The sequence below is a fragment of the Lathamus discolor genome, chromosome 6, assembly GCF_037157495.1.
Source record: "Lathamus discolor isolate bLatDis1 chromosome 6, bLatDis1.hap1, whole genome shotgun sequence".
Classification (NCBI taxonomy): Eukaryota; Metazoa; Chordata; class Aves; order Psittaciformes; family Psittacidae; genus Lathamus; species Lathamus discolor.
Window position 1 is genome coordinate 24112312 of NC_088889.1, and position 26312 is coordinate 24138623.

General features: G+C 41.6%; 1 protein-coding gene across 3 annotated transcripts; it reads right to left on the bottom strand.

Moving 5' to 3' along the window:
• On the bottom strand, window positions 1-26278 carry TRMT61A (tRNA methyltransferase 61A). 3 transcript variants are annotated; one of them, XM_065684970.1, is made up of 4 exons: window positions 26190-26278; window positions 23164-23528; window positions 10937-11203; window positions 1-1391 (listed from the first exon to the last, which is right to left on the bottom strand). In XM_065684970.1, exons 2-4 carry the CDS (start codon window positions 23492-23494, stop codon window positions 1063-1065), a joined length of 927 nt encoding a protein of 308 aa, XP_065541042.1. In that variant the 5' UTR covers window positions 23495-23528; window positions 26190-26278; the 3' UTR covers window positions 1-1062. The 3 variants fall into 3 exon arrangements, with proteins under 3 accessions (XP_065541042.1, XP_065541043.1, XP_065541044.1); XM_065684971.1 differs by lacking the exon at window positions 26190-26278 and adding an exon at window positions 26099-26183; XM_065684972.1 differs by lacking the exon at window positions 26190-26278 and adding an exon at window positions 25454-26068.
• Between the last annotated feature and the right edge of the window lie 34 nt (window positions 26279-26312).

A 26312-nucleotide genomic window follows, 5' to 3' on the forward strand; every position in this document is an offset into this window, starting at 1 on the left:
TATTTGCATAATTATTTTAATCTATACATAAAAAATTTAATCCAGCATTCAAATAATTCATCACACCCATCAGCTTTATATGAAGACCAAAGAATAAATGGTCTGAAAACTTAATTAATAAAGCTGGTTGAGGATTTTACTAAGTTTGCATTATTGCAATTTTGAGACAGAAACCCTGCCAAAAGCAACCTTTCTGACATTCAACTGCAGGAATATAATACAACATAATGCACATAAGCCATCAAACAAACAGAACCTCAGCCACACCACTTACAAAGAGGTGTTCAGAGAATATTAACCTGCTGTTCAGTGAATTTTCACAGTGGATTCACCAACTATGAAAGTGGATGATCTGTTGGAAAATCCAGGTCCAAATTTCTAGTATAAACTGATGAGCACAACATATCAGTTTAAACCAAATCCATCAATTAGCACACTTCTTTGAAGTTTAGCACACTTCAATTTCACCTCTGTGAAACTGAAATGATCTGCAGATGCCAGTCTGGAATAGAGTAAGAGGTTATGTTCCTGAGTGGTGCCAATAATCTTTTGTGCAGCTGAATGCTATTCCAAGGAAAAACTAATTCTGTACCTAACACGAAGCAAGTAGGCACTTTTGCATTCCTAAGAGAAACACAGACACTAGAGAAGTTAAAAAAAGGTGTCTAGTGTTGCTAAGAAAAAATAAAAACATAAACCTGGGAAAGTAATTCAGAAAAGAGGAGGAAAAAATCCAACTTAATTGTAATTTGTGTGCTGTTTGTTTTGCTCTCTTATCAGGAGTCATCTTTATTCTGCACATTCCAGTGAAAGGCCATTCACTTTTCATTAATCTTCTTCCTGACAGCAAGTGGAGCACCATTCCAGAGTTTCAACATTCCCTTGATGCTGCTCTGCTTAATGCTTGTGTGCTATTTAAACAAAGCATATTCAAACCAAATCTGACTATATATGGAATTCCCTGACAAGTAACAATTTGGATGCCTGACAAAAAAGAACCATGAAAACAGAATACACACACAAACACACAAAACACTCCAAACTGCACAAACTCAACATGTACTAGAACAGACCCCTGGTGGCAAAGGTCAGGTACCCAGTGTGACCAACCATCTCCCTGAGCGGCACACCACTTGTGAACTGCACAGCTCCTTGCTGCAGATTAGAGCATGGGCTACCTTGGTATGATGGGTTGCTGCTGTCAAAGCCAGTGCCAGAATTATCCTCAGCTGCTTTTCCAAGGTCAGGGACTTGTAAGTTAATTGTCCTCACACTGTACACTCGGAGCAGAATTTCCAAGGTGTTAATCTCTGTAAAACCATATTCTTCCATCGCTAGGCAGGTTCTTTGGACTTGTTCAATGCAGGGGGAGAAAGAGCAGATGCGGCCACCTGCAGAATGAGACAGGCAGTGGAGAAGAGAGCAAAAACCAAAATGCAGCACTTTTAATCATTTTTCAAATTCTCCCAGATGCCCACAGAATTAGTTACACAGACAAAGTGAAAACATTCTTCAAGAAAATCTCTGTGAGGCAACTATGCAGTTTAGTGTCAGCATGAAATCAAACATAGATGACTCTACAGAATGCTTCAGACCCTTTAAAAACTGCAACAGCAGCTTCATTCATCTTCCAAATCCTGTGTTGCCCACTGCATTTGTTCATGCTAAAACCATTAACGTTGATCCCTTTAGAGCAGAGACCCTTTCAGAATCACTCTCCACTCTTCTGGACTGAGAACTGAAGTTGGCACCTACACAAAGCCAGAAGTCATTCTCCACACACTGTACTGAGTTGCCTTCATTACAATATCAGCGCGCGTGCACACACAGTCTGACAAAAGCGGCTGTGTTTATTTGAGAACGATGGTATGCATGTACAGAATAAAGTAATCTCTCCAGACCATAGATGGAGTGCTGTTAAGGCTTTTCCCTTTTAGTCAAACTGACCAGCATGTCTCCCAAGCATTAAAATGTACTGGATATCAGGAAGGTTTACAGCAAATGCCTCAAAACTCTAGGATAGGGCTTTTAAGTGATAATCTGACACTTGTCTCCTTATCTGAGCACAGTTCAGATTTTTGATTCTAAATACAGAGTATTAGTAGGCCCCCTACAACTTTCTGAGTACTACAATGTCACCTTAACAGCTGAGAATAGAATGATTCAGATTTACTCTGAAAAGCCACAGCCAAATCAGATCAAAGAATTATAAGGACACTGTCTGCCACAAAGCCAGGGCATGTGCTTTCACCCAGGACACAATGTCCCACAAGGCCCTTCCTGAAAAGCTTTTGTGCTGGGGGAAGGAACACTGGGCAATGCAGCTCCAGCTATTGTTTTACTTACTACAATTAGATGAAAATGCTTGCTGACCTGATTTGCATTCCTTCCCAGCCCTCTCCCAGGCTCATCCACTCAAGCCTTCCAGCACCAGTCATGGAAGTAGTTAAAGAACCCATACAAGTGAGAGCAAAGCATTCTGCTATAAATAGAGGCTGTGCTGGGACTACATGAAGCCTGCTTTATCTCGAACTACCCTTTTTTTTTTCTTTTTTGTTTCTACAGTCACATCTCTATAAAAAGAAAGCATCAGGTCTGAAAGCGTCAATGTAGCACTCCAGTTACTGCACAGCGATGATGTGCTGGGTACGGACTGCGAAGAACAGTTTCCATGACCATTAATCCACCATACATTAAGTAGGATTTAATTTTAGACGTGAAATAAAGTCTCCACAGCCAGGGATTCTTATCATGCATCTTAAGAACAAAGTACCTTGGACAAGTAATTCCCTGGAGTGACACTTAAAACCCAATTTAATAATCACCTGCAAAATTAATGCTGGTATGTGTCATTATTAACCAACTCTGTTGATGTTGATTTAATTGCACACCCAGTCCACTAGCTCCTGCAAAATTAGGTATCTATGTTCATCAGGATTACCAGGGCTACCAAAATGATGCTGAAGTGGACAGCTAATCTTTTCTGGCCAAAGCAGTAGACACTCTTATCATGTTTGTGGATGTAAAAGAGAAAAGCTCAGGAAGAAATGTATGTTATATAATTAGAAAGCTACTATGGGGCACACATGTTATAAAGAAAGATGTTATATGCTTATTGTGTAGGGAATTGAACAAATGTCTAAGTTAGCTAAATGTCACTTCATAATAACTCTTTGTCTGCAAAGCAGGAATGTGCAGAGAGAACAGAGACTTACTACGATTTCATTCAGGCTTTCTGTTTTTGGGGGTTTACATTGCAATTAAAAAGGGAAATGCAATCACATTTACATTAAGTCTGTTCTTATTTGTTCTGACTACAAGGATTTCAAGATATGTTTAGGCTTTCGAACTCACATGCTCTGGATTTACACTCAAAACCTAAGAAACCTGCACAGCTGTTGCCATACAAGTTGCAGAGCCACCTACGGATCTTGTCAAGCCTTCAGTTAAAGGCAGAGCACCCTTCATTTTGCCTTGCGATGGTCAGCTGAGCACAGAACGTCAACACCAAACTTGGTGATGATTTATCAGAATGCCTCCTTGCAAAGCGGGCTGCTTGGGGAAGTGAGATACAGAGAGCAGGCTTTCAAACTGCGTGGTAGAGAAAGAAAGCTCTTGCTTCCAGTAGCTAATACCCAGAGGGGAAGCACAAAAAATCATGTTACTTTACTCATTGCACTGCTGGAAGCTTCTCAGGTATGAAAAGTGAGAAACCAGTGTAACAGCTGGTGTTCCATATCACTGAGAGCATCCAGTGGGTTTTAGTAGTTCTGCCAATTCCAGTTTTTCCCTTTAATACCTATTGTTCTTACTGTTATTATTATACATGTCTCCCAAATAAGTATACCTACAAACAGCTTTATGGATCCTAACAAGTGGGAAAAGAGTCTCCTCTGCTTTTTCCTGTAAACACCATTAAGCTGCCTGGATTTGACTCGAAGGCTGGACTTATTTGATTAAGCAGATATTAAGAGAATATTGGAAAGCTACAATTAGCAGAAGGTTGAAAGGCAAAAAAAGAAACTGCAGTTCCAGACTGCGGGAGGCTGTCTAAACTAAAAAGACTTGGGAAGCTTCAATTGCCATGGTATGTTTAGACCAGCACAAAAACCTGGACTGTGAGCAGCAGAAAACCAGCACTCAGGACATGCTCATCTGTCCCAGGAGCAGAGATCCTGTCATCTCCAACACACCAGATGCTTCTGAATTCTCTACACTGTAGGCTGCCCTCTTCACCCTCACCAGCTTACCAGCTAGGCAAGACCCTTTCTGGCACAATCACCAAGCAGAGAGAAATCTAGATTTTAGCATTCACAATTGTCAGATTCTCTAAGAGCCCTCTTGTCCTTTAGACATCAAGAGGCATTTTGGGCTTACAAGACTTGAATATGCATTGGTTTGTCTTGCCATGCCAAGGATTCCTTAGTGAATGAAGAAAAGACATGTACTCCCTCCCTCTCCACTTGCTAGGGCACACTGCTCTGCCTGTGGATCACAAAGGGGTGGAGGAGGCTAGAGAGCAGTGAGAACAACTGAATGGAAACTTCTTAGTACAAACTGAGTTTGTGTTCTTTCAGAGCTCTGCTTTTAGGAAAGCTACCATTCCTAAATTTGGTTAATGAGATCTATGTGTCATCATAAATTGATACAGTAATTATCTGAGATTAATCCTGTTCACATTGGAAAGCTGTGTGAGATTTCTGATCTGAAGAGCTGTCTAAAAATGTGTTTATTCATGTATAATGCACCTGACAAGTGTTACAGATGAGGAGAAAAGAATAATGAGACTGTATGAAAGACTTAAATTTCTTTCTACCTCCAGTTTTACAGGGAGTGAGTTAGTTTGAAACATTTAATAGAGAGGTTAAACCTCCCAAACCTGTAGGCTGGAACAAGCCCACACAGTCCTGGCAGTCATTATAACTAGCAATAGGGTTGAGAGGATATGAAAACTGAAGTACAGTTCAAACTGGAATTATCAGAAAAGAGAGCATAAAGGAAGGGAGAAATAAAAGGGAAGATTTGCATCCACAAAGCTCTGTACATTTTAACAGACAGTAACTGATTAGTAATCAAGGGACACATCCTTGCATCTTTACAAGAGGTCAGTGCCTCTAAAGTTGCTCCTCCTTCAGAAGCAGTTCCTGGTATGTTCCTGTGCAATTCCAGCAAGCAATTTTATTTCTGGTTTGTCTGAGCAAAGACTAACACCTCTACCAGTTCTATTCAGCCAATAACTACATTAGGTTTCAAGCATGGAAAATCTGGCAGTACCCAACTGACATGAGCTTAGGATACAGAAAATGTGTCCAAGTTATGTGCTCTCACTTTTGTAGATTTTAGTATGCGTCACAAGTGCTTTCACAGTTTTTTTTTCATCATCCCAATATTATTCAGAAGATGCAAAAAGAACATATGTAGTGCAGCACCATTAAGTTCCAGGGAAAAGAGCCTGTAATTTTAGAAACAATTCTGTGATGTAAAGAATACAACACAGCATTTTTATCTCTGGAAAAAGAACACAGCCCTGGGGTTTGGGACTTCGGTGCATTGTCATTGGAAGATTACGTTACAAAGATCTCAAGGAAGAAAAAATTACACAGGCATTATCATTATGCAGAGGCGAGGCAGGAGAGTCACTGAGCAGCATCACCATGGCATTTACTCTGTGCTAGTAGGACACTAAAAATATTGCCTCTGTAAAAGGGGACAGAACGTCCTTAAGCAAGTGTGCTCGTGGGCGATTTGATGTAGCTTCCCTGACAAGTGAAATTAGAGGATTCGGCTGTTGGAAGAAATTAAAGGATGTTTCTTGGTTCAGAAAACAAATTTTTCTCCAGATCACTTGCCAGCTCATTAACAGGAGCTTGATGTGATTTTCTGCAAATGTGACCTTAACCTCTACATTCGTAGGTGCATCCTTCAAAAGGGATTTATTCCTGCTCACTATCATGGGCTGGCAAAAGCATGCAACAACGAAATGTAAAAAAATCAGCTGGCTCCAAACTGGGGAAGAAACCTATAGGATTCTTTCATCCCAAACTACTTCCTGAAAACTGTGTAAAGGCAAATAGCTTTGGCCAGCATTCCATGGCATAGATTATGACGCAGGAATCCTTCTGTTTTGACTCTTAACGCATGACAGAATCGCTTTTACTTAAGGCCAAGCCCATCATATGCACTTGACCTACCAATCCCTGACAGACCAGAGCTACATTAATGCTCTCCAATGATATACAACAACTTGGGCTGGCTCAGCAAACAGCCAGTGCTTGGGAGCCAAATGAAGCTGCGTAGTGGGTTATCTGGTCCTATTTCCTAGTGGGGCAGCTCTGCACTACAGCAGATGGCCCTCAATGTTGAGAGGATATGAATCACACAATACCAGGCTGAAAGGGACCTCAAGGATTATCTGGTGCAACTCTTGGCAAAGCATGACCTAGACTAGACTCCCCAGCACCCCGTCCAATGAATCTCAAAAGTCTCCAACACTGGAGAGTGTACCACTTCCCTGAGGAGATTATTCCAATGGCTGATTGTTCTCCTTGTGAAAAATTTTCCTCTACTGTACAACCAGAATCTCCCTTGGGAGTAACTTGTACCCACTGGCCCTCATTTTTTCCATGTGACTCCCCGTAAAAAGGAAGTCTCCATCTTCTTTATAGCCACCCTTTAAATACTGAAACATAAAGTCTCCCCTAAGCTTCCCTTCTCAAGGCTGAGAAATCCATTTCTTTCAGTCTTCATTCATGCGGCAGGCTTCCCAGTCCTTTGATATCTTTATGGCACTTCTCTGGGTAATGTGCTTCAATCTAAACTTAGTTTGTGGATCTTTAACCTCACCTTCATTCTCCTTCAAATCAAACCAGGTACCACACTAGCAAAGGTTGGTGCTGACATTTTAGCAAACACCTACTGCTGCATCCATTTATTCCAAAACAATCTCCTGGGGACACGAGAAGCATTGATACCAACTTGAGTACCACCTGCATGGGTGGAGGACAACAGCATGCTAGACTGTCAGACTCCACTTCCTGCCCTAACACATTCCCTGAGAGTTCTTGAGGTAGCCTGAGCCCAAACATCAGCCTTGATGCCACTGCCCTCTTCTCAGTGTGATTCAGCCTGTGGTACTCCCTACCCAGTTACCAGAGGGGTGAGACTTGCGGCCAGGGATTTCAGCTGCTCTTCAAAGCCACACTGGGGTGGTTTAAAAACTGGACCACAAGTTTTTAAAAACTGGGGCTCAAGAAAAATAGCCAGTGAGACTTTCTACATAGACTTGGTATTCCCTGAAAGCTCAGAGGAGGAGGGAGGCAAGCCCAAATGAAAATTGAAACTAGTTAAACCAGGCAATGCCTTACTTGCACCACAGGCTACTGGGAGGATGAGATAGTATGTATTCTCTTATACAGCATCTGTAATAACCAAACCTGGCAGGTTAGGACAACAATCAATGGCTATGCTAAGGAGAAAAAAATGCAAACAAGACCTGTTTTAAGTTCACTGCTTACAAATGAAATAAATATAAGACTTTGGAAATGAAAGCCTACTACTACTACAAAGAGCGAAGTACTGCAGAAGGGCTTCTGTGATGGCAGGAAATGCAGAGGCCCAAACAGGGAGCTGTGCAGAGGTGACTTTCCCTGCAGAGTTTTGGGGGAAGACCTGACAGCACCAGCATGTTATCAGATTCAGGTGGTATCTCAGCAATCAAAATTTAACAAACTCAAAATATAGGGGCTTTAGGACACTCAAGAGGAAGTGGCGAGTTTGAATTATAGAGTAAAAATCTTTAACAGAAAGAAAGGAAACAAAAGAGGGGTGCTTTTAATAATTTTATGACTCAGACTGTTAATTTAAACACCACCGAGGACTGAGTTATAATACAAGAGGCCAATCCAACCTAATAGATGGCTGTATTTTTCCATCTTCCTAACCGAAAAATTAAAATCCATAAGAAAATTATCGTACAAGTGGGTTTCTGCCTCAGCTTCCACAGGCTTGGAAGAAATAGACAATATTTATGAGAGTGGAGTAGGTGGGTGCAGAATTATATTCAAAGCCCTACAGTATTCAGTTGTGAGATGACTGTGACTCAAAAGTTTCAGGGCATTTAACTGCAGAATATTGACGATATTTCTGTTACCTCACCATTTTTTTATTTTCTTCCTTTTTAAAATTTAGCCTGAAGGGGTTAACAGCAACTTTGCAAAAAGGCGTCAAGGTCAGATATTGGGAACAGCAGTTCTGACTATAGAACAGCATTAATCAGCAGATGCTGCAAAAGAAAAACAGTGCAGGTCTGGAAATGAAAGCAAGTTCTGCAGTGCAGCAGTGCCTGAGAGATATTACAGGCAGCATTTCTGCTGAAAGTGTGACTGTTGAAATCAGCACAGAAGGATGCAGCTGAGACGCAAGCCTGAATGTCGGCAGAGCACATCACCAGAAAACAAGAACCTTCTAGTCACAAACCTACTGTGCCATTTTATTCTTTTAGCTTTTCAGAGGCTGGCAGTGCTTTAAATGGGAGGCCAAGCCACTATAAGTGGTGTATTTAGAGCACATTGCAAGGCATAGCCTCAGTGATAAATGTACTCTATAAAGAGGATCATTAACACCCAGCCTACTAGGAGCTGCCACTACTCAGGACCTTGAGTTAAGGTCCTGAGTTAAGGGAGAAAACACTGATTTGATAAGATTTTGTTAAGAACTCTCTTATATACAGGTTCAGCTGAACACGCTATAATGAATATTGTGGTTTTAAAGAGGAGGCTAGCTGATGTTATAGACTGAATTTGCTTAGCTCTGATTTTATCCAAAGTACCCAAAGACTTTAGGGAATGAATTACCACTATCTGCAGTACAGCTGCGATATCTGCATGGCACACCACAATAAAACCCACAGTGTGAATGGTTCAAATGTGACCTGTCCAGATGTGAGAGAGAGGCCGGGGGTGGAACTACTCAGTGCTTTATCACTGTGCTAACCCTTGGAACAACAGCAGTATGTGTACAGACTGTCCTTACTGCAGAAGAGCTTTAACTCTTTGAAAACAAAACAAAGAAGCCCTGTAAAGCTATCTGCCTGCAGTAGGGATAGGGAAGCCATTACAGATACCCTTCTATCACATTTTAGATTTTGCAGCAGTAAAAGAAAACCCACAACAAAAATATTCATGATTTGGAATGAAACAGAAGCATGTGTAAGTTTGTGACCAATTATGACTGCAACCAATTATATTTCAGATGAAAAAGCTTTTGTTTCCATGCAAAATAAAAAAAAATAATAAAAAAATATGCCTCTGGCTCTTATTCAGGTGCTGTGAAACCCAAAAGATGAGCCTTAGATGAGTACCAGATCTCAAGACTCTGGTGGCTGTTTGCAGCAAAAACTACAGCAACAGTCACCAAGTTGGCCTTTTGACTAGCACATAAAGTGTGTGATGCCACTTCACAAACACAAAAATGTGGGATTTTTTAAAATGCTTTAGCATTGTCTATACTGCCTAAACAGATGTAACCTTGTGGCACAGAAAAGCACAGCCAGATGGCATGGCCACTTTGGAACTATAATACCTTTTTTAGGATTTCAAATGAGACAAGGATTCAAAACTTGAAACTGTTCAAGCAGCTCTGCTTAGTATGCTAACCGTGCACCACTTAAATAATTCAAATTGGACTGCGCAATGCAGCGCCTTCTAAGCTGGGAAGTCAGCTGAGCGTTGTGCTCACTAGATTAGATAATTTGAGCATGGGAAGGGCATTGTAAAGTGCAGTGAAAATTACCTTTTTTCCCAGGACACACTGGAAAGCAGCTACAGATTGAGCTGTAACCCTTGCAGGTACAGAGTGCCAGCCAGGCTCTCCGTATTCAGTATTTTTTAAAGAAAGTGTGTGTTACACTGCTATCAGAAAGCTTTCTAGAACATTTTCAGTAGTAGCTGAGGTAGCCTACCAGCAAGGTCAGCCCTGACTCAGCAAGGTAATGTACTTTCAGTGACTGTTAAGAACAAGCTTAAATCCTGTGATTTCAAGACCTAGTAATTCACTTAAAGTCAGGCCTGTGATCACATATTTTAACAAACAACTGGGCCTTGGCACATAATCAAGTTTTACTAAACTCATGTCCCAGCACGCTCTCCTGATTAGAAAAGTCGCTTTTGTAGATGTAAGTCATCTGGCACAAGTTAGTTCAGATCCACACCAGTAAAGTCATGCTAGTATAACGTTAATTAAGGGAAAAATTATTCCAGGATAAAAGAATGATTTATTCACTGAAGCTTATTTTGCAATAGGGAAAAGAACTAATGAAATCTATCCAATACCTTGACAGTTCTCACTTGCTGTCACAATCCTGGAATAACCGGCATAAGCTAGATACCCTTTCTGTTCAATTCCCACTGCAACCAATGGCAAACTTCTCATTAGCTCCAGCAATAAAGATTTAAGGCAGAAATTGGCAAGTATATTTAAGTATAACCACATTTTCGTTAACAATACTGATGGAGTGCTCTGTTGAATAGGTTAAAGTCTACAATGATTGATGTGAAGTGTGTCTGAACACCTTTTATACAAACACCTTCCCATTGAATTGCCAAAGAAATATGCTTTCAGCATTTATTGTTACTGCTGCTTCCCACACCCCTCAGATCTAGCAAAATGCACTTGACGGAGGTTCAAAGGTTTTTTCATAAATTGCCCATGCTAATTGTAGCGGCTAGCACAGGCCTGTAGGAAAAAAAGTTCTTTTCTAATCTTCCACTGTAAATTGAAGACCTCTTTTGAAGGTTTTTCAGCCTTGGAAATGCCTAGAGACTTTCACATTAGAGAACACTGATTACACAATGGAAGGGAGCAAATCTAGGTACGGCTCAAAGGCAGAGATGTGTGCATGCACAGTACTTCCTGAGCAGAAAGAGGTAAGTGCAGTTACCTTCAGCTTTTAATGCTGACTTTGCATGTCCTATGGCTTCCCATGGAGATGGAATATCTAGGAACACCGCATCTGCAATGTTTGAGACACCAAACCCATTTTTGCACACATCTTGGTTGGTGACAGTGACGAGATGTTCCACCCCATGCTCTCGAAACTCCTCCCTGGCCTTCTCAGCCCTCTGTTGGTGGAACTCCACTGTGTACAGGTGCCCCGTGGGAGCCACTGTCCTGATGACAGCGTGTGAGAGGGATCCGCTGCCTGTACCTGGAAAAGACAAACAACTCATTAAATGCCTTTTGTCAGCTCTAAATGTTAGGACAGAGCTCTTCTCCATTAGTACTCCTTGGAACACTTCCTCAAAACCCAAATGAACAGAAACCACTGGTTAAACTACTCAAAGAGAACAGTCCTTCCTTCACAAGGCAAGAGGGACTAAATGCCCTAGGAAACAGTCTTAAGGGTCCTCAAATCATTAATTAAAAATCTGGCAAACTCTGTCTTATCTCCCTAGGGTAGGAAACTAATGCCAAGGGTCAGCTCTAACAAATGCCACAACAGAACACAAAGAAGTGCATGTGACAGGAAAAAGTCAGGGAAATTAACCAGATATTTTTTTCAAAGGCCAGGCTCTTCTATGGTGAAAAAAAGATGAAGGCAAATTTTAACGTCTTTCAAAAACTTATGCTTTATTAAAACAAAGAAGAGATGTTGGCAAGAGTTAGTGCTTGAAAAATCCTATTGGTACCTATGCAAACAAATGATCTTCAGGATATGAGGTCTTGTTTTACCCAGGGCTCTTGAGAGACACTGGCCATCCTTGACTCCCACTGAAATTATCCAAAACTAAGGTTTCCTTGCAGTCACACAGACCAAACAACCTCCTTTCACAGGTGACTTACATACATGCACAGCTACACGATCTTAACTTAGCCTAATGAGAGCCATCACATACCTGAAATTGTACACAAGTACCATTACCATGTACAACCAGGGACTATTAAGACAGATTCTCTTCCTTGTTTGATAATTTAGGACACTTATTTTAAATGATCCATTGGCATGTTAAATAGATGAATGACTAATAAAGAACATTTTCACTGCAGAAAACACCCATATACCAATTCACATTGCAAATTACTCACTGAAGTGGCATTTAACAGAATAACCCCTCAAGCTCAAAACCCCACAGCAGCCCCAAATTATCTGTGTTTATTGATTTATAATTCTGTACTTGGAACATATTCCTCCTGTAGAAAGAAAATCTATTTCTAGCTATCTTCAATGACTGTTCAGGCTAAATTCCAGCCTGAAGCAAGTTCTTTCAACTAACATAGATCTTAAAAAGCTTACAAAGGACAGAACCTGAAATAAAGCAGTGGTGGAGAAAGTTCAGAAATGAGTAGAAAAGAAATTAATTAGGGGACATAGGTCCCCTTCTTAATTGGAGCAACACTTCCCGCAATCATACAGGAAGTCAGTTTACTGATGGATCCAAGGTTCTTGCCACCTAGTCACATAAGGGGAGAAACATCGCTGTGGCACCGTATTTAATCTGTCAACTCTGAAAGAAGAGCTATTCAGACGGTAAACAGAGCTCAGGGCCCACGTTTGCCCCCGGATCAACCGCCTGCACTGTGGAATCAGCACTGCCCCTCTGCTTCCCTCTGAAAGGGCTTTGACCCCAACAGGCAGACTAGCGAGGGACGACTGACAGATTTTAGCACTAGCCTCAAAGAGGTCCAAAGGAAGAGAGAAACTGGGACACACACTTATTTAAGGTGAAAATCCATTTTCACAACTGAAATCCAATTTTCAAATGTGAGTTTATGACAGTATTAAAATAAAGCAAACAAAAGGCAAAGACACTTTACATGTGCACACACGAAAAACTATCTGGTCATAGCACTGATAGGCTCTGAATGTCAACATAAACTTTTCCCTGGTCAGAAGGAGTAAGGGTAGCATGATAGCCATGTGGTTGTAAAGCTTCAATGATACATGTGCATAACAAAGAAGTGACATTTAATTGATTTTGTGGTGGGGTTTTTTTTTTTTCCTTTTTAACGATAAGAGGAGGGAACTATTTTTCACAGGATGCGAAAATGACTGAACTTCTGCCCTTATATTTCATGCCAGAAGGCAGGACTGCACAACTGAGAACTTTCGCAAACTGAAAGAATTTCATTATTTTACCTCTCAAGTGAGTTATACGGCACACTTTCTGCATCTGAAAGAGTGAACAGAAGGCCTGTCAGCACAGCTGGGCTGTAAGCAGAAGAGAGAGGAAGCTTGTGCATGTATCCAGTTTCCTTGTTCATATTCTTCTACATTTTTAATCACTTTCCTTTTAAATCTGCTCTTAAAAACACCACAGAAGATACTGTTTGTCTCCTTCCTAGGAAAACTCATTTAGATCTTTTGGCTTCTTTTCTTTTCTCTCCATGCCAAACCCTGAAATTTCCAGGATGTTGGAAGTCATCATCACTTGCACGCATATTACAGAGCTTTTGTTAAACAAGTTGCCAGGAACTGTTCATTGTTGACTGGCTACCGCAAACATGAGAATATGTATCATGTTTTAACATATCAAACTCTATCACAATAACATTATTAATGAGAGTATTTCCGAAGATGCTGCCTGCCTTCTCTGTGACAACTCTCAAAACTGCAGGAAACAACAAGATGGTTATGAATCACCCACCATTGTAAAATCTCTTCTTGAAGAGCTTACAGGTTCTGAACGCAGTATTGTGCAATTATGATGACCCTCAACTCTGATGTGTCTGACAGTTTGGCATACTTGATGCAACTTATTAAGAATGTGAGAGTCTGGCAGTAGAAAGGGAAATTTATGTTTATATTCACCTTCTCCCATGCAAATCTGCAACATTCAACATCTGAGTTCTCTCACCACCTTCTCAATTCCCTTTTGGATTTCTCTTTCTACTTACTTTAAAATCATTACTGAAAAAAGTAGTATTCAACAAAATAGTTCTAGTCAGGTTCAGGTTTCATTGGGAAACGAAGAGTACCCTTAGCATGATACAGAATCAGTCAAGAAAGCAGGAAAATGCAGGGAGTAATTCTACTAAGCCTGAAATATCATAGCTGAATTACCTGCATAGAAATGAACCAAAAACCTGAATGCTCAAAAATTAACTTTTTCCATCAGAAGAAGCAAGTTAAGAATTGGATGGACTTCAACAGATTTTCATTCTCATATAGGTGCACTGAAATGCCTATCTTCCCAATTTGACCTAGAAAGTGGAAGGCAAGAAACTTTTAGAAACAAATAGTTTGTAATTTTTGCACCAGAATGCTTGCCTCCCTGACAGCCTGCACTATAAATAGTCTAAGAAACTGCTCTCTACCACAGCACAATGCCCATTTAACAACAGTGTATTAATCATGAATGGACTCTATAAAAGAGAGGTAAAATGATGATAACTCAAACTGCACTGAAGACATTCCTAACACCACAGGTACCGTTTTAGAGCTCACTTAGGTGAGCACTTAGGACACTTGCTAATGCCTTGGGGAAACATGATGCTCTTAGACATTGACTGTTCTATGATCTTAAACGTCTTAGTCAAAAAGCAGACTTCTGCATTGCAGGTATTTAGTAACACACCACAGGGTCCCCAGTATGCCATACTCAAAGCTCAAAACCTGAGGAGTAGTCACTGTTTAGGGGATCAGCATGTAGACTAGCAAAGTGGTCCATCCCAGTCCAAAGGCAGGAATTAAGATCCTGTCTGTTAAAACCATGCAAATCAGGTGGCGCATGCCCTGCAGACTGATGTTGTATCCTTCCCTTCTTGGCTCAAGTGCATTCCATTCTTCTCTGATACATTTTAGCTCAGGAAAGTGTTTCTGCCCTCTCCCAGGGCAAAGAAAACACTGCACTTTTAGAGCGGTTTCAATCCTAACAAGTGGACAACTAGATGGAACACTCTAGCTCAGCACCTACTGATACTTCGTTCAGATTTGTAGACAAGAAAGTATTGATCAGATGCACTCCTCAGTCATTCCCCTGACCTCAAACAGATCACAGAATCACAGAATCACAGAATCCCAAGGGTTGGAAGGGACCTAAAAAGATCATCTAGTCCAACCCCCCTGCAAGAGCAGGGTAACCTACAGTACATCACACAGGAACTTGTCCAGGCGGGCCTTGAATATCTCCAGTGTAGGAGACTCCACAACCCCCCTGGGCAACCTGTTCCAGTGCTCTGTCACTCTTACAGTAAAGAAGTTCTTCCTGATGTTAACGTGGAACTTCCTATGTTCCAGTTTACACCCATTGCCCCTTGTCCTATCACTGGATATCACTGAAAAAAGCCTAGCTCCATCATCCTGACACCTACCCTTCACATATTTGTAAACATTGATGAGGTCACCCCTCAGTCTCCTCTTTTGCAAGCTAAAGAGACCCAGCTCCCTCAGCCTCTCCTCATAAGGGAGATGTTCCACTCCCTTAATCATCTTTGTGGCTCTGCGCTCTGGACTCCTTCAAGCAATTCCCTGTCCTTCTTGAACAGAGGGGCCCAGAACTGGACGCAATATTCCAGATGCGGCCTCACCAAGGCTGAGTAGAGGGGGAGGAGAACCTCTCTTGACCTACTAACCACTCCCTTTCTAATGCACCCTAAGATGCCATTTGCCTTCTTGGCCACAAGAGCACATTGCTGGCTCATGGTCATCCTCCTATCCACCAGGACCCCCAGGTCCCTTTCCCCTTCACTACTTTCCAGCAGGTCAACCCCCAACCTGTACTGGTACATGGGGTTGTTCTTCCCCAGATGCAAGACTCTACACTTGCCCTTGTTAAATTTCATCAAGTTTCTCCCCGCCCAACTCTCCAGCCTGTCCAGGTCTCGCTGAATGGCAGCACAGTCCTCTGGTGTGTCAGTCACTCCTCCCAGTTTTGTGTCATCAGCAAACTTGCTGATGGTGCACTCAGTTCCCTCATCCAGGTCATTGATGAAAATATTAAACAGCACCGGTCCCAGCACCGACCCCTGAGGAACTCCACTAGTCACAGACCTCCAGCTAGATTCTGCGCCATTGAGCACAACTCTCTGCCTTCTTCCTTTCAACCAGTTCTCGATCCACCTCACTACTTGATCGTCGAGCCCACACTTCCTTAGCTTATCTATGAGGATGCTGTGGGAGACAGTATCAAATGCCTTACTGAAATCAAGAAAAACTACATCTACCGCTCTACCATCATCCCTCCACCTAGTCACTTCCTCATAGAAGGCTATAAGGTTGGTCATACATGACTTCCCCCTCATAAAACCATGTTGGCTGTTCTTAATGACCCCCTCATCCTTGATATGCCTAGTGATGGAGTCAAGAATAAGTTGTTCCATCATCTTTCCAGGGATGGAGGTAAGGCTGACCGGTCTATAATTACCCGGGTCCTCCTTCTTGCCCTTCTTATAGATTGGTGTGACCTTTGCCATCCGCCAATCCTCAGGCACCTCGCCCATTTCCCACGACTTACCAAAGATGATGGAAAGTGGCCTAGCAATGACCTCCGCCAGCTCCCTCAGCACCCGTGGGTGCATTCCATCCGGACCCATCGATTTACAGATGTCCAGTTTGCATAGCTGATCCCTAACCCAATCCTCATCTACCAAAGCAAACTCCTCCTTTGTCCTGACTCCTTCTGGGGCTATAGAAATCCGGGGCCCTCGGGGAGAGTCTGCAGGAGTAAAGACAGAGGCAAAGAAGGCATTCAGCACCTCTGCCTTCTTTATATCCTCTGTCTCCAGGGTACCCACTTCGTTCAGCAGTGGGCCTATATTGCCTCTTGTTTTAGTTTTATTTGCTATGTATTTGAAGAAGCCCTTTCTATTGTCTTTAACCCGACTAGCAAGATTGAGTTCCAAGGAGGCCTTAGCTGTCCTAATTGCCTCCCTACATCCTCTAACAACTGTCCTATATTCCTCCCAAGCGGCCAGCCCCTCCTTCCATAATCCATAGATTCTCCTTTTCCACTTGAGTTTGCCCAGCAGCTCCTTGTTTAACCACACCGGTCTCCTAGATCCCTTACTTGACTTCCTACTCATTGGGACGCTCCGATCCTGAGCTTGGAAGAAGCGGTCCTTGAATGCTAACCAACTATCTTGAGCCCCTTTACCGCCTAGTACACTTTCCCATGAGACTTCCCTTAGCAGTTGACTGAAGAGGCCAAAGTTGGCCCTTCGGAAATCCAGAACTGTGGCTTTGCTAGGTATTCTATTCCTCCCACACAGGATCCTAAACTCCACCATCTCATGGTCACTGCAGCCAAGGCTGCCATTGACCGTCACCACTTCGACCAAACCCTCCTTGTTGGCGAGTACTAAATCTAGCAGCGCTGCTCCCCTAGTTGGTACGTCCACCATTTGCATTAAGAAATTATCATCAATGCACTCGAGGAACCTCCTAGACTGTGAATGACTGGCTGTGTGAGTCTTCCAGCAAATATCGGGGTAATTAAAGTCCCCCACGACGACTAAGGCATGTAGTCGCGAGGCTACTTCCAGTTGCCTGTAGAAAGCCTCATCAACTCCTTCGTCCTGATCAGGAGGTCTGTAATAGACCCCCACAACTGTATCACCCGTGCCAGTCAGCCCCTTGATTCGTACCCACAGACATTCCACTTGCTCCTCATCCGACCCCGGACAGAACTCAATACATTCTAGTTGCTCTCTCACGTAAAGAGCAACTCCACCACCTCTGTTCTTCACTCTCTGCTTAATTCAAGCGACAGGCTTCCACAGAGAAGCCTCCACACACATCAGCTATCTTGAGATGATGTCCGCATCAAGACCATTTCTTGCCTTTTCAAAGCTGCAGTGGACAACATCTGAGCTGTTAAAAAATAATGTGCTATTTCAAAACAGTACAGATACACATCAGAACACTGTCCAGAGAAATGTACTACCACGGCATCTAGCATAGCACTTGACTGATAACTGACTAAGAAAGTACATTTTTACACTGTTTTCTGTTTATTATTCTATCTCATTTTCTTACTGCAAAGGATATTTGTCTAACCTCCTGGAATCTGATCCAAGCTATAAACCTAAGTGATCCAATTCTGTGTTCTATTGCATTTCCTTATTGCAGGCTATCACTTGGTTTGTCTTCCCTAAAAATTTCTCATAATAGGTGCTTCTTTCTAAAAAAAGAATTACAAACAGTGATTTTGAACATATAGATGTTTACAGCTGTGCATATGCAAAAGGATTTGGGAATAAAGCAAAAGAAGCTCTTTTGCTTTAAGCAAAAAATAAGAACATTGGTTCTTACTGCTTGGAAATGGGAAAAGTGAAATTTAATACTGGGTCTCTACAGTATCTAATAACATTTTTAACAGAACTGAGGTCTCTGCTCTAAAATTTGGCTACCGAAGTTATTATAAAATGAGTAAACACAAAACAATGACAGTGTGGCTGTATTTGTCTCCTAGCTACACCACTTAGACCTAGCAAATAGTAAGACAGGTCATGAGTCAGCTGTGAGAACAGAAGGAGCCCCAAAACCTAAAGAAAATTAATCTTCAGACAGAGCTAGCAACTCCACAGCTACCATCTGTCAAGAAACACTGAACAGGGGAAGACTGGTCACTGTACATAGCAAGTTTGTGTAACTGGAGAATCGCTAATGATTTTTAAAAAATATACGAAAAGATATTAAGAACCTGATGGAAACTAACCCAAATATCTGACTGTGAAAATAGTCAAGGGCACAAATCATAGTGGCAGAGGTAAGACAGGGCAAGAGCAGGGACAGAGAAGCAGGAGTAGGAAAGGGAGGGGAAGAGTTTTAAGAAGATGAGTTGGCAACTCACAAACGAAACAGTAAATCAAGAAGCCTCCTTTACGGAACACTAGCTCTTTCTGCTACTGTCTGTTGTGGACACCATGCTGAACTAGGCATTTTAGGCAGCATGCTGGAGGTCAGCAAGTGCTGCTGCTCACTGACCACATTGAATAGTTGGGAGAACAGCAGGGAAGTTTTCAAGACTGGCACTGCCTACAAAAGGAATGAGAATGTGAAGACTGAATTTTTCCTTAGAGATTCAAGAGTCCGAGTTCCTTAGAGAGGGATCTTCTGCAGAACAAACGTAACATTGTTAAGTTCAGAGCTGCGTAACAAATGCGTTTCGTGGGCAAGTGAAATGATAAGATGAAAGTGAGTCCAGACAGTCTGCAAACAAATGCTTTAGGGCATGACCAGCATTCTTCATCAGCTGCATGTGAGCCGCAAGTCTGAATACATTGGAGCGATGCCTCATGTGGCCACAGTTGTTTTGGTTCAGTTCTTTGGTACATCAAGAGAATACTCTGCTCTCTGACATTTGTACTAATGAGGCCTTTCTTATACTTCAAAAGGTGCTATACAAGAATCGGGTTCTCAAATTCTTCCCTCACTCTAACCTGAACAGCTGCTAGGAAATAGATAAGAGACATCATAAAACATTGACTTAATTAGTATGAACACGTTCCAAAATCAAATTAATACTTACAAATTCTGGCCTGTACTTTACACTAAAGACAGAGTTGCAAACAGTTTACATATACGTATACCGCAAAAACTGTAAAGACGTGAGCAGTATTTGTCAAAAAGTCTATAAGCACTTCAGAAGCCTCATAAGCACACAGCTGACTTGCTAGGGCTTCACAATAAACTATTAATCATTTATTAAGTATCCATTAATCATTAAGTCCTCATTAATTTTTTATGAATGTGCTCTTAACAATATCTATACCCAGGCTGAGTCTGAAAATTTCATAATTGTTTCTGAGAAGCTCTAGTGTAAGGCTGGCTGGCAGCTCTCATTACTCCTCCACAGAAAAACCATGAGGACCCAGAATACTGTTCTCAGGCTTCAGAAACCCAGTCTGTGGGCTCAGAAACCCACTGCTGTGTGGCAATGAGCAGGGTTTAGCAATTTTTAATTTGGGATTTAGCTGAAGGGAAACAAAAAAATCCAATTAACATTTTTTGCTCATGTGAGTCTGATTTTGCTGAATGCTGAAGGATCACTGGGACGGTTGGTTAGAATACTTTTGACTAAACTACATTTTGCCTAAATACATGCTCCATTGAAGCCAGAGTATTTCTAAGATTTATCAGATTAAATAAGGTTTCACAGTGCTGTATTGCATTCCCCAAGTAATTCTGAGAGCTAGCATAGACACTTGTTTAGGTCTCACCAGGGAGAGAAGACAGTAAAAATGCCTTGATACATGGGCACTAGAAGGAAAAATCTAGAAAAAAAGGGTTCCACACGCTTCTGTTTGGAAAAGATATCTGAGAGGTTTCATTCTGGTTCAAATGCAGAATAAGATTAGTTTTGGAGAGTGTGACACAAAAGAAAAGATTCATCTTACTCCTTTATCTAGACAGTGGATGCACATGCAATGAATTCAAATAGGATCAGAGTTACCAGATGAGAATTAAAGGCTCTTGCTACCAGGCCACCCACAGCAGGTATTTTAGGAACTATCTCAATTATTCTTTAATTCTAGAAAGATCAGGTTGTTAAAGACTGCGTCAGAGTGGGAAATTCCACAGTCCAGGGACCAATCATTTCAAGGGATTTTAGCTAGAGCAATCATGCTAACAGTCTTTAAATCTCAATGTACCTTTATAAATTAGAAATTGGCAGAAGGCAGAAAAAGGATCATATTCCTACACCTCCGTCATGAAACATCAGGCAGATGCCGAGTTCCCTTATAGCCTCAACAGAGTATGCTTGCACCATTTTTAATTATGCATGCACTGCTGACAAGCTTGCTCTTTAGGTATTTGTTAAAGATGATTAAAAATAGTAAAACCTGTATTAATATGTTTGTATCTTTTATGACAAATTATGAGTAATCAATTTAAAATGCATAAAGTGATATAAAGTGATATAAAATTGAGCCTTCTGGTTATTCTACTGATTTTTTATTATCATACACAAAAAATCATTTATACTCATATAAAACATGACACAGAGGGTATTTCGTTTTACTTTCTCAGTCTTCATATAGTTGGGGAGACTAATCCACCATTCTGACAGTTTACACTGGGCAAATGCCACTGTCTTAATTAGTAAGACAAAAGAGCCTGGCCTCTTCACAGTGCCCGCTTTTCTGGTCTGATCAGCAACTATGTACAAAAGTTCAATTTCAAATAATAGAAAAGACAGACCTCCATGCTAGTTAATGCTCAAAATACATCTAAACGCAGCACCAGCAGGAAGCAGACTCAAATGTCATTACTAGACCAGATTTCCTGTCTTGTTTCTATTAATCGCCATTGGGCTGTTTCTGTCTAGGCCACACAAGGTTAATCTAGAACTAATTATTTTGAATCAGTGAAAACTGTCTAATTTAGGATGGCACCAAAGTAGGTTACATCACCACATTGGAGGCTGCAGTTGTCAGGATCTATAAATTTTTTCATTTGAATCACCTCTTTTGGTCAGTTGCAAGCAAATTTGCAGTAAGATCCCTTGCATTAAGGTTAACAGGTAAATTTGATGCAATACTCTTTCTTTCTGAGCAGTAAAACTTTCAAGCAATTCAAGCACAACTATAGCAATAAAACTGTTCACTTTTCCTGGAAAGCTGAAATTACAATACTTTGACTGCACAAGCATTAAAATAAACCTGGGGACAGGTTCCCATTAGCCAAAAGGATAGCTTATGGCTATGAATTTTGTACTCACAACATCTTCGGGAATCTGGGTAAGTTACTTCATCAAGTGTTTCCATTTCTTAGCTATTTAGATAAACGAACTTTTAAACATTTTACCACCTCTAGGTACCTTTGACGTTACTGAAAACATTTTATGTGCAGGTCTGTACATCAACACACCCCTATACCAAGCGAAGCAGGACACAACAATTCAAATCTCCCACACTTTGACTAATTTGCTGCGTTTATTTTTCCCATCTTGTCTAAACATAGCAAGGAGAGGAAGAGCTGAAGAAATGCCCAATGAACAACAGGGCTACTTCCCAAGACAAACGTACAAATTCCTTACCATCCTACAAACCAAACTATAAACTCACAGGACCCAAACATTTTAGCAGTTACAGAGGCTCTGCCTGTGGCTTTGCCTGTTTCAAGTGCTGCTATACAGCAACCAGCTCCATATACCACCTGTTCCTTAATGGGTGCAACTGGTTGCAGAGATAAAGCAGCATTTCATCACGTTGGAAAGTGGTCATTATGCCTCTAAAGCTGCCCAAAATTATGCTTGGGTGAGAACAGAAAATGTTAAATGTGAGAAAATACAGTACAGCACAATCCTGTCATGCTGATCCTTTGCCATATCTATGCTTGAGGGGGAAGTGTGTGGAACTGCTTCATAGAAACACTCAAAGGAAAAGGCAAAAAAACCCAAGGACAATCTACCCCAGTTCATATTTTTCCAAACTGATGGACTCAAATAAAGCAAGCCTCATACTGCTTGCAGCAATAAAGTCATGAAGGTACTATTATAAACTGTATTCAAGCAGGAAAATACCTATTAATATAAAATTCCGCCCCTTACTTGCAAATTAAGCAAAATCAGGGAAGTTGTAATAAATTAAACCAAGTTTAGAAACAAAACACAGCCATGTGATAAACATATCATCCATTGTATTAAACAGCTACAGCGATTCGGTATGCAGTTCCAGTGCTACAAATGGATCCCACTTTGGAACAGAAAGCTAAAATAGATGTACTTACATGGTATCACACTATATAAATATTCAAATTTATTTTCCTTATTAGTTCAACACCCTATCATCAGACTCTTTCACTGGGTTATTTCAACGATGTTCTCTGAAAGTGCAAATTCAAAGCCTGAATTTTGATTCAAATCATGTGTTCAAAAATATTTTTTAACTACTTAACAACTACAGTTTTAGAAAATGGAAAGAAAAATGTTTATATATTTATTTAAAGAAGATGACTTAATCAAACACATACTCAAAGGTATACCCATACATGAGGCCAGCATACTGAGGTAACATCACTTGCTGAAGAAACAGCGGCACATGAGGGAACACATGCACTTGAAATAGAATACTCAGTGCGTAGGCTGCGAAAATTGTATCATAACGATTCAACAATTGTATCATAAAAAGAAGAGACTTTATGCAAAATGTAAAGATAAGCCTTTTTTTTTCATGAAAGTGTTGGTCTTACTTCTTAATAAAGGATTTCAACACATTAATTATTACCTGATTCGCATACTATGGAGCCTGGCTTCAGTTCTAACATCATGGTGATTATAGAGATGTCAGTGGAATACAGAATCTGCGTCCTGTGTGGAAGATTCATGGTCCACAGTTCTGGAGTTGGATGAAGAATAAACACCCATCCTCCTTTACTGCAGGTTACTTTGGAACCATACTTCTTGCCTATGAGGTCCGTGGAATGCCTGATGACCCCATACTTAGTCTGAGTTACAGTGCCATGCTGGACTTTCACAGGAAACATGGAGTCATGGCCCAAGAACACAATAGCTGTGTCACCGTCCTTTATCGTATCTCCATATTCAGCAAAACTCATTGTGACAGTCTTGTAGCTTGCTGATAGTTGTCACCTAGAAGAGAATAAATATGTCAAGAGAGTCCTGCAGCATCATGATGGAGACATAAACTGAAGTAATTTCATTTTCCCCAATACCAAAAAAAACCACACTGTGTAAATATGATGTTAGCAAGAGAGCTCCACAAAGTTCAGGAACCTCCCCCCACTGTACTCTTGATCTAATTAAAATCAATTGAAAGGTCCCACAGATCTGAAAGCAACCAGTATTTTTCCCATTTTATGGTACATTTTAAAGAAAATTTAGGAAATACATTATAATTTACTCAGCCTGCTCCACAGTACTGACAAACCTGCAAGTTACTATAATGTCAGCACTGTTCAATTCCAGTTCACAAGCTCTCAGGAGTCTAAGCAGTAACTCTTAAGACTTATAACTCTTTAAGAGTTATACCACAGGCTCTTAAGTGGTAAATTTTATTTCCATCTGCTGGCTTTACCATGGTGATTTTCAACATAAGACAATTGTTATTTGCCTGGGTATAAATCCAGTAATAAAAGTTTATTTGAAAGTTTTCCAAATGAAGATTTAGAGATAGGATAAACATAGTATATGCATTAATTTATGCGTAAATTTAACTAACTACAGGGATAAAAGAATATCGTGGCCTTTAATTTGCCACCAGGGGCATAAAACAATTGTCTGGGAAGTGATCTGTGCTGAAACTAAATATAGACAACCATTTGCAAGCTAATGCAAACAGTTGTATTATTTTAGCTCTATGGTATCAAAGTTGTTTAGAGAATTAGAAATAGGTTTTGAGAAAATCTAAAAATCAGAAGGCACACTACAGTGAAACTTGATGCTGCCTTTCAGATAAGGCAGCTATCCAAACTGAAGGTTGATCAGCTCATGGGAGGAATTGTTTAATGAAGTAATGGTCATCCCGAAGTTTTCTAACATCAAACCCTAAGACAGAAGGCTTTGAAAGTCAGATCTCTCAGACTTCTGGTACTTTCTTCCATCACAGAATTAAAAGCAGTGTTACTTTTAGCTTCAGAAAAATTATTTGATTCCACCACTTCTGTACTGCATGCATGACAGCCTGGCCTGACTCCATTGTTTTAATGAAAATTTTTTTGTTCTAAAATTCGTTTGGTTTTGTTCACTGAAACTCGCTGTAGTTCAGTTTGCTGTTAAGCAGCTAGATTTATAATTTTTCCACTGCAGTCACTGAGACTGATAAACAGATGTGCTTGTGGCCAAAATTTCCAAAGCTTATGACATTCTTATTGCATAATGTATTCAGATGCCAAAGCAGAATAGGCCTGTCTGGACATATGGCAAAATAGTAAGAAGGGCATCCCATGAATTCAGAGATGTATACATACTGGACTTTGTGGGATGGTACAAATGCTTATCCAGATTTAATAGCTTGCACTTTCTAATTACATTCCTGTTTTAAGCTTTCAGAAATGATGTTTGTAGCTCTCATTCTGTATAGCATTAAAGCAATGTAGTTTTCAGCTCTCAGTAAGAATAGTACCATTTGAAAGGACTTTGATGGTAACACGTTTATATCATGGTAGTTACACTGCAGTTACACCCATGTGCAAAAGCAACATTCCTTCTGGATATGTCAGGGACATGGAGAAAATTACTCTCCCTTTGATGACACAGACTGACTTCCAGTTTCTTTGCCTTCCTTTGAGCCGCCAGACTTAGCACAGCTAAGTGTCACCACACTGAAGGCTGAGATCCAAGTATGACGAATTTCTCAGACTCAGATCTCACCTGGGACATTACATTCATACATGGGGTAAATGCGGGGTCTTTGGTAGTTTGTCTCCCCTATGCCAAGGAGCACAGTGATCTACAAACATTCGTTTTCATGCATTTTTAATCATTTTCTGTTCCATACCACTACAGAGCCTCATGCACTGTTCTCACATTTCTCTTCCCAAGTAGCATACAGGTACCTTGGTACAGTTACTTTTGCCACAAGTGCTGTGTGGAGTGAGTGGAAGGGAAGGCGGGGCAGTGCCTTGTGGCAAGGGCTTAGAGCTTTTCTACGGGCCATGACTGCGGCGACCTAAACTCAAATGACCCAGGGAATCTCTCAGCAGCCTCACGAATTAAACGACTAAAACGGTTCTGTGTTCCCGTCAACCAAAACCCAGCCACACTTCTCCTGACCAGCTACCACACAGTCCTGGCACGCTGCCTCTCCCCGCTCCGAGAAGCTCGGCTGCTTGACAGAGCAACCTCCCGAGGAGGATGAGGAGGCAGGCACACCGCTCTCATCGCGGGGCACTCGCAGGCCGGTGGCACACGCTGAGCGCTGTGGCCCCCGGGCCCTTCCTCCCTGCAGCACCGCAGCGGAGGGTCGTGAGGGTGGTAACGCAGCTCCCGCGCCCTGGGAGCACAGGAACCGGTCCCAGCGGAGCCGGGCACCTAACGGCTGTGCCTGGGCCGTTGCAGGGTTGACGGATGTAATTCGGTATTTGCCGAGGGAGGATTAAAAGCACAGACAGGGCAGAAAAGGAAGGGAAAGGGGAAAAGTCCGCCGGCAGCGTCAGAGGAGGGATTAGCCTGCAAGAGAGCAGCATTAAGCCGTGACGAGCCTGAGCGTCGACTCCCTGGGCCGCCACCGCTCCTCCGGGCCTTGCGTCCCCCCAGCAGGCACCAGCTCTCCCCGTCCCGCAGAGCCGTTACCTTCCGGGGCTGAGCCCCGCCAGCAGGCCCGGCCCGGCTCTCCTCACACGCGGTACCCGCCCCGCGCCTGCTTCCGCCCCGGTCGCAGGCTGCTGACGCGCCCCCGCCTCCGCCCCGCCAGCC

What these genes read in the sequence shown, in the direction of transcription:
- TRMT61A (XM_065684970.1), bottom strand. Translation starts at nt 23,494, where the DNA reads ATGAGTTTTGCTGAATATGGAGATACGATAAAGGACGGTGACACAGCT. An exon ending in CTCCATAGTATGCGAATCAG is followed by an intron (nt 11,204 to 23,163) that starts GTAATAATTAAT and finishes TGTCTTTTCCAG; the next exon opens with GTACAGGCAGCGGATCCCTC. An exon ending in GTCAGCATTAAAAGCTGAAG is followed by an intron (nt 1,392 to 10,936) that starts GTAACTGCACTT and finishes CTCATTCTGCAG; the next exon opens with GTGGCCGCATCTGCTCTTTC.